This window comes from Hydra vulgaris, chromosome 10 (genome assembly GCF_038396675.1).
Source record: "Hydra vulgaris chromosome 10, alternate assembly HydraT2T_AEP".
NCBI lineage: Eukaryota > Metazoa > Cnidaria > Hydrozoa > Anthoathecata > Hydridae > Hydra > Hydra vulgaris.
Genome location: NC_088929.1, coordinates 19759228 through 19768968, shown reverse-complemented (window position 1 = coordinate 19768968; position 9741 = coordinate 19759228). Strand labels below are relative to the sequence as shown.

Below are 9741 nucleotides of genomic sequence, written 5' to 3'. Positions count from 1 at the left end.
ATTGCATTTTTTACCATGGTCACATGCAGTGCATATCAGCCTTCTCATATACAACGTTTCTTTTTTAGTGGAACTTTAAAACACCTCATGAACTTGTAAAGTCCCCTTGAAAGTTGTTAGGTTTTTGGGTACACATTTCTCATACAGATTGAAATCTGTTTTTTCCATGCTTTATATAAGGTTACTTTCTATATATATATGTTTGTGTGCCACAAAATTTGAAATCAATTTTTGAAAGCTTTTTTCTCAACCAATTTTGCTCAAATTTTGCACACTTAATCATTTTTGATGACAATAAAAGGAAATGGAAAATTTTGACCAAAAAAAGTTAATTAAGTTAACAAAAATTTAATTTGTATTTCCCCATACATTTTATTTATTTGATATGAATTGCGTATTACGTCACAAAAATCATTGATTTGCAAATTATTTGCAGTTTCGAAGACATTAAAGCGCAGCGATTCAAAACCTATTGTTTTTTAAGTCTTAAGTTATTAAGTTAAAAAACAAAAATTTAGTAAAAAAAGTAATTTTTAAATTTAAAAAAAAAAAAAAACAGTAATTTTTCCTTCTACAAAAGATAACAAAAAAAGAATTTCTAGGCCCAATAGAATTCTGCTTGCATAAAGCATGGATTTGAAAAAAGAATTTTTTTTTGATTTACTAGTTTAATAGTATAGATGGTTATACATGGACACTTTTCATATAATATCAGGAATATCTTTTCCTTGTCCTATTGTTCTGTTCTTTTGATACATTCCCCTATTCCATCAGGGGCACCTTTTCCGTGTCTCTTTTCTGTGAAATGCCACCTCATTGTTTTAGCTCCAAACTCTTTTCGAAAAAAAGTACCTAGCAAATAGAACATGGACTTGTTTGGGTACTGTTAAGAAGTACTATCGCTAAGAAAATAAACTGTTTCAATGATAGGCAGCTTTTCTTTCAAGTCATTAATAACAGGCTTTAAATGTGCACAGATCCCAACAAAGTCGTGTTGCCTGTTATCTAAAAATGTACAGTAAGATTTGGCCTTTATTTTGTTTTCAGAAATACTGTAATAGTACGCCACAACTGTATGGATTGACACTTGGCTTGATAAGCCTACTAGAACTATCTTTTTCTAAAAAGATTTGTCCTTCCATCTTAAGTTTTTGTTGTTTCAGTATATTTGAGAGTTGATGTGTATGGTATGGATTGCGTGCTAAGATATATCTTGAAGTAAGATTGTTAAGGCTTCTTTGAAGTCTGTACTACTTTATTATCTTTCTGCTTAATGCCCTGGCAAAAACATTTTTTTTGTTAATACATCTCTCAGTAGAAAAATTTGATTGTATTTGTGTCTTTAACACTTCGCTAAAAAGCAAGCTTTTCTTTACTTCCTTTGAGCATTTTGTACCACTAGTCATTTTTTTAACCACCTTTCGAGGAGTATTATCTTTTGCAGACTGCAGTCTGTAGAATTTTTGTTTGTATTTATCACCTCTTTGCTTTAACAATTTGTTTTTTTTTTGAAATTTTTGGATTTTTTTCTTTAACCCATCTTTATACTTTCTACAAATTTTTAGCCCGCTGCTTTTTCTGGAACTAGATTCTTGACTGGGACCAGGAAGTACATTGAAGTCTAGTTCGTTGTCGATAGGAATATTTACAATTGGACTTTCAGGTGGTGGTGACAAATATTCAATTAGCTGTTGTCTTTCCTTTTTTTATTTCTCAACTTCTTTTGGTCCTATCCTTCCAACCTTTTCTTACTGATCTTTTATCCCTTTCTGAAAGTTCATGAATTTTCTTCCGTGTTGCTTTTTTTTTTTCTCTGTCTTTTTGTTTTTGTTCTTCATACTTTTCTGGGTTTTCAGCTTTCATCTTCTCCCTCGCCTTTGTCATACTTAGTTTTTTCAATTCTCTAGTTTTTTCTATCTTTCCCATCTTTGTAATCTATCAGGCTAGAATCAGCTTTGTATCTATCTTTGTATCAGCTTTGTAATCTATCAGGCTCTTTTCTCTAATAATTAATTGGCTAAAAGAGCAAAGTTTTAAAATAATAAAAATAGTATAAATAGACAATAAAAAATCCATATACAAGTAAAATTGTTATTTGTTGTCACGTCCATCCACTGGTATCATGTCTGTTGCTTCCTGTATTCCACAGATGTGACATCCACAGACGTGACAGATTAAAGAAAAAAGCCTAAAAGGGGTGCTATGTTTTGAGACTAGGACTCTGTTCCCCTTGGAGTAAACATGTCCAGGTAACAGCTAGTAATTAAAATTATTGCTTATAAAAAAATAAATTTATATACTCTATAAATGTTTACCACAGATGTGACACACTCACACTAACAAATTCAACTTTTAAAGCTTCAACGCTTATTAACACAAAACAACTCCACCGAACCTTCCTTCAATTTTACTCATTAATAAAAATGTCTGTTATTTCAGCTAGGACAGCAACAGAAAGCACTACTGCTTCATCCTACAGCTTTTTTTTGATGTTAACAACTCTATCTACAGACGTGACACTTGAGCTGGTGACACGAGCTTCAATCACATAAAAGTTACTTTGAAAATATGTTTTGAGGAAAATAATATGTCAACTCAAATTTTAATGTATTTTTAATTAATTATTATGCATTAAAAAAAAGTAAAGTACTTCTATCAAGGATTAAACTACTTGGGATTAGCAAAAGGTCTGGGTGGTGACATTCCACGGACGTGACTTTTCACAGTCTGTGGAACATAATTTATTCACTGAAAATACTATTTTGGATTGGGTTAGATTAGTTTAACATTGTACGAGCTGTAAATTTATTATTTGTACCCGTTCAAAATAAAAATAGTATTAACTTGCAAGAAAAAATTAGCGGTGACAGTATATTGCTACCTTTCTGGAGAATCACCCATATATATATATATATATATATATATATATATATATATATATATATATATATATATATATATATATATATATATATATATATATATATATATATATATATATATATATATATATATATATATATATATATATATATATATATATGTATATATATATATATATATATATATATATATATATATATATATATATATATATATAATAAAAAAAGAGCAATAATAAATTAAATTGCTTTGTACTGATAACAGTTAAGAAACATAATAATATTTCAATAGGAGGGGATTTGCTGGTGCAGACCCCACTGTATTACATGTTAAAAGATTTTTTGGAGGAGAAAAAAGTGGGTATGGAAATCCCCCTTTATTGCTATTATGATTTGAATAGTAAACTAATAGAAAGTTATTTTACTATTGACTAAAATACAAAGGTTTTATTCCTTGCTTTCTTTATTTATAAACTCATTGTAGAAAAATATTGATTTGTATAATTTGATGTAAAAAAAGAAAATAATTTACAAAAAACATCCAATATTGCCAATTCTTGGAACAAAAAACCAATAAACCCCATCTAAATATCAAAGAATATGTTTATTTTTTAAATTAAAGTTGCAAATAAAATCATGTCATGTTTTAATGTTTTTCAGTTAAAGAAAATTAAGATAAAATTTATACTTAAAAATAAAATAATTTATAGATAAAAAATACAGATGGATTTATAAAAAATTGTTTAATATTACAAATAAATGTAGAAGAACAAAAAACAGGGGGAAGGGGAAAAAGCCAACATAAATTTATATGCACAATGAAGCTTTTATAAAATATATATATATAATTTAGTATTCTTGAATTAATATTAACTAGTTCTAACCTTTCAGTCACTTTTCTAAGTCCACTGTGCATTAAAAAATCACAATAAGTTTTTTATATATTTCAGAAATATATAAAAACTTCTGTATTGTATATTATTTATTATAAATGTAGTTTAAGCTATATTTATAATTAATAATATGCTTACAACAAAGATTAGTAAGTAAATTTTCATACTTTTTAAAAATTAAATTTGCCCAAAGTAATATAAAATCTAGGGGATATTTATTAATGTTAATATTAAATACAAATAACTACTTTCAAATTTTTGTTTACAAAACTAAATTAAGATGAATTTGTAAACAAAAAAATTAATCTTTAGAAAAAAATTTAAAAGTAATTTTTTTTTTCAAATTAATTTAAAAATAAATTAAAAAGGAACCAAAGAATAGCAACTGAGATAAAAAAAAAAAAAGACTTTACTTTATTTGTTTACCTACATTTATTTAACGCTAAATAATAAATGCTACTGTTATTTATCTATAACTGCATATTTATCAATAACTCCGTTATCATTGATAATTATAGTTTCAGTAATTAAGACCACAGATAAGAAATTAGGCAAAGTCGTAGACAAAATATGTCAGATATATTGGGGGAAATAATTTAAATATAAATATTGTCGGCGAAAAAAAATATTTTATAGGGTTTAATCTAAATAAAATATTTAGTACAGTTACAGTTCAATGTCGTATTACGTCATTTTTTTTTTTTTGTAAAAAAGTAGATTTTGTTTTCAATATTCCCGAGGTCATTTTTCAACAAACAACGAGTTGTTTTTAAATTACTGGCGTCCTACGATTCAACCGAATCGTAAATTTCAATTAAGAACCGAATATGAGAAATTTATTACAAAACACGAAAAAAATTAGAATCGAAATAATTTCAATCGAATTTTCGATCGAAAGTCACAATTGAAAACCGAACAAATTTCGATCGAATTATCAATCGAAATGTCATAAATAATTTAAGAACCGAAAAAATTTCGATCGAATTTTTGATCGAAAAACGTGAAATAAAGTTTTTAAATTAAAATAAAAAAAGAAAGGATTTTGTAATTCGATCCTGCAATGAAAGTATACTTGCCGGTTCTAAATTTTTCGGTTGAGAAATATTACGGGGATATTTTCGAGGATAAATGTTTTCGGCTCTATCATGTAACACGAAATTACTTACATTTCGGTTTCTTTAGCAATGTTGTTCGTAAATATTTTTTTACCTTTTTGCTTAATTGTTAGGAGATTATAAACTTTTTTCGGTTTAGACTTTTGTTTAACTTCTTTTTAGCTCTTGTTATGGGATCGTCTATAAATTCGTGCGCTCGGATGAGCGAGAAGGGGTCTTCCAACGGCGTATATGAGATATGGGGGCAGAAGTAAATTTTTTTTTTTTTTCACAACTACATATTTGTTACAATTTTTTTCACATCATAATGTAAGTAAAATATACTTTCGTTACAAAAGATTATATTTAACTAAATACTGCTAAAATATATCTAACAAAAAAACAGAAAAAATAACACTCAGTTAAAAATAAGTGAAAAATAAAAAATTAAATAAAAAAAAATAATTTTAAATTTAGGAAACATAAGTCGGATATATTATGAAGACTCGTTAAAATAGATTTTATAGGGAACTCATAGAAGACTGAATAAGTCTTATCATCGAGAACCTTTGGGTAATACGCAAGATACACATAAACATTGTGATTCTTATGCACAAATATTTTAAATATTATTTTGATAAATTTTTTTTTTTATAGTTGCATTATGATTTGTCTGTGTACTTTTTTTTTATTTATTATTGTTATTTTTTTTAATGTTTTATATATATATATATATATATATATATATATATATATATATATATATATATATATATATATATATATATATATATACATAAACGTAGAGTATGGGGTGCAACGGGGGCAGGCTGCCCCCCTTGAGTCAACTTTGCCCCCCTTGAAATTTCGTTTGCCCCCCTTGAAATTTTATCCATTCTTAAAATAAATATTATTTCAATTTATTATTTTTAAACAAAGAAAGAAATCAAGTTTTTTCCGAAATAAGCGAAGAAATTAACAATCCATTGCTATAAACGTACCCCTTTTTTTAAATAAAAACTTGGAAAACTTATTGATCGAGGAAATCTTTTTTTTCAGCTAAAAAATGCGTTTTTTCGATAAACTTCAAATGGTCTTTTGATCTTAAATTAAAATTTTTTCGCAGGTATACATGCTTTAAACACGCTCCTCCTAGTGTAATAAAGTAATTTTTGTAACGACGTTTTTGTTTTTAAATGGATTTTATATAAGTTAAAAAGAAAGTACAAATTAAAAAATCTTTAAAGAAAGCCAGTCAAACAAGGTACCTTGGTGAACTTGACTTAACGGTAATGAAGCTTATTTTATGCAAATTTCAAAGTACCAGTGAATTCGCTTGACAATAACTTAAAGAAGTTATAAAGACTTCAAACACTTCCGTCACTGAAGTTTCGAATTTTAGTCTTTCTTATTTAAATTTTAAAAGAAAATTTAAATCGAATTTTTACTAAGTTAACATTTTCATACAAAGTATTATAAAAAAACTTTAAGAATAGCGGACAACAGCTGTTAAAAAAGTAACTTTTACTTTAAATAAAATTTTAATTAACAGTTCTTTACTTTTACTTGTGTAAATATTATGTGTGATTTTACAAATGCAGCACTTTTTACATGAGTACAATTATTGCTATTGTTTTTTGCTTTCGCAATTCAATTATTGCTATAATTTTTTATTTACATTATTATTTGTGTCAATTACAAATTATTGTAGATTACTTATAAAAAATGATTAATTATTTCCATTAATTAAGAAATAATTAATTAAAGTTAAAAAACTAGAAATCTTTTGTGTGTGAAGAACTTACAGCATGGATAAGTTTATCATTCGAACTAAGAATGATTCTAATAATGCCAATGTGCCTATTTCATCTGCCTTACAAATATCATCGTTTTCCGACAATAAGTTGAAGTTACAAGCAAACAGTTCAGATTTTGTTGGTGATAATAGTGAGGACCAACAAAAAAGGTACCAGCCAACCTCCTTAATAACTTATAATAGATTTTAAATAACAACTTAAAATAAGAGATTTTTTCTTTACAGAATTCCCTACTCCTCTTTATCCAAATCAAATTCAACACAAGGTGCAAACGGAAAAAGGTTGGAAAAAAATATTCGTCGATATCTTTTTAGCTGGGAAGACGAATTCAAGTGGATTAACTATGACGCTGTTAAAGAAAAAGCCTTTTGTTCCTCGTGTGTCAAAGCTACTAATATGAAGCTTCCGCTGCCTACTGAATCAAGAGAAAAAAAATCCGCTCTGGGATTTGTTATAAATGGATTTAATAATTGGAAGAAAGCTCATGAGAAGTTTCGCCGTCATGAAGCTAGCCATTTTCACCGAGCTGCTAACGAAATGATTTTGACAAGCACGTCAGATTCTACAGTTTCCAGTAAACTTTCCACTCAACATCTACAAGATATGAAGGACGCAAGAAAAGCACTTGATCATATTTTTTCTAGTTTGATTTTTCTCGGCTGTCAAGGTTTGGCCATCCGAGGCAAGACAAAGGAGTCTTCAAATCTATTCCAGCTCTTAGAACTGAGGTCTATGGATGTACCAGTCTTGAAAAAATGGATGAATCGACCAGAGAAGTACAAGTGGATATCACCAGATGTCACAAATGAAATTGTGTTGGATATTTCGTTAGTTATCCAACGTGAATTATCAAACACGATAAAAAAGAGGGATTTTCTTGGATTCATGATGGATGAATCGTCCGATATTACGGGAAAAGAGCAGGTATTATTAGCCAAATCAATAATTAAATGAACCTTATTTTTTTCTTTTAATAATTTTTAAAAGCTTTAAATTTTATAGGTATCGATATCCTTCCGTACTGTGAACGATGAGTTCCAAATTAATGAGGATTTTTGTGGATTTTATGAGACAGCCACAACTAAAAGCAAGGATTTGTTTTTGATTATAAAAGACGTCCTTCTTCGCTCCAACTTAAGGCTCGAGAACTGTCGGGGACAGTGCTACGATGGAGCTGCTGCCATGTCTTCTGAAATAGCTGGCTTGCAAAAACTTGTTCTTCAACAAGAAAGCAGAGCCCTTTATGTTTATTGCAGAGCTCACAACTTAAATTTGGTAATACAAGATGAAATAAAAAACATCCCTGATATAGAAAACATCATGTCACTCGTTCAAAAGTTTATCGCTTTTACCAGAGGCTCACCAAAGAGGCTCGCTTGGTTTTCAAGCCTAAAAGATCAAAATGAAAGCGAAGACGGACACCAAAATGGAACATCATTTAGACCTTTTTGCCCAACCAGATGGATAATGCGCAAGCCATCACTAATATCTATTACCAGTAATTACAGATCACTTTTGGTTTGGCTGGAAGACCTTACCACCAACCCTGACTTTACCAAATGCCGAGTGGAAGCAATGGCTTTTTTGTCTTCTTTTCAGATTTTTGACACCTTTTTTAAGTTGGAATTTCTTCGAATCATTTTTACCATCCTAGAAGATTCAAGCATTCAACTTCAGGGAAGCCAACTAAACTTTAGTAAGGCTGAATCCATCATTCAGACCCTGAAACAAATATTGAGATCTTTGCGTACTGAGTCACGTTTTAAAACACTTTTCGATGCGGCAACTGAATCTGCTAAAATAATGGATTTAGACGAACCAGCTCTGCCCAGGAAAAGGAAAGTACCTGCAAAAATTGAAGTTGGTTTCAGGGATACTTATTACCAGCCAAATGACCCAAAAGAGATGTACAAGAACTTATACTTTATCAGTCTAGATGCAGTTTTAGTTAGCCTAACCGATAGATTTGAATCAACTGAAACCACTCGCCATTTAACAAGAGTCGAAGAGTTTGTTATTGGATCAAATAATACTGAATGCAGTATTGACTACATAAAAAACTTCTACAAGGACGATTTTACAAATTATCAAAGACTACAGCTTCACCGGGACCTTTTCATTGACGAAGCTATGAGAAAAAAAGTCCAGTTAGTAGATTTTCAATCAGCTCTAGATTTTATCCGTGCTAAAGAACAAATTGGATTGAGAAGCATTGTCTCGGAAATTGTCCGTTTTATAAAGATTATTTTGGTCCAGCCAGTGTCAACTTGTACAGCAGAACGATCATTTAGTAGTCTGCGTAGACTAAAAACTTTTCTTCGATCGACCATGAGCCAAGAAAGGCTGAACGCTGTTTCTCTAATGAATACCCATAAAGAAATTACCCGGAGTATTAAAATGGATTTTTTGTTAGATAGGTTTATTGAAAAAAACGAAACGCGCCGTAGAATGTTTTATTTGGAAACCAAGTAAATTCTCTACATATATTTCTATATTTCTTGATGCTAGTTAACCAAAATTTTGATAGAAAAAGTTGTTATTTTTTATCTCTATATAAATAACAATTAAAACTGGACAGTTAACGTAAATTGTTCAAAAAAATTGAACCTTCAACTTTTTGCCCCCCCTTGAAAACTTGAGTACTCTACGCCCATGTATATATATATATATATATATATATATATATATATATATATATATATATATATATATACGCCCATGTATATATATATATATATATATATATATATATAATATATATATATATATATATATATATATATATATATATATATATATATATATATATCCGACTTTTCTCATTTTGTAGATTGTTTTAGTTCAAATTTTGATTTATCACGTGAACTAGAGCAATTTTATGTAATTATCTATATTAAGAAAAAGATTTTCAAGTTATGATTTTAAAGAAAACATATTGTCTGAAAGAGTAATTAAGATGTTTAACACAAAAGCAACTGGCATTAGTTCCTTAACGATTTACAGAAACCTTCTTTCACTTAATTACCAATAATTGATAATTAAACGAAAGAATATT

At 28.6% G+C, this 9741-nt stretch overlaps 1 protein-coding gene across 1 annotated transcript; it reads left to right on the top strand.

The window, feature by feature from the left end:
* The first annotated feature begins 6677 nt into the window (after positions 1 to 6677).
* LOC136086198 (zinc finger MYM-type protein 1-like) lies at positions 6678 to 9158 on the top strand. The gene is made up of 3 exons (XM_065808480.1): positions 6678 to 6835; positions 6911 to 7610; positions 7689 to 9158. Exons 1-3 carry the CDS (start codon positions 6678 to 6680, stop codon positions 9156 to 9158), a joined length of 2328 nt encoding a protein of 775 aa, XP_065664552.1.
* The last annotated feature ends 583 nt before the right edge of the window (positions 9159 to 9741 follow it).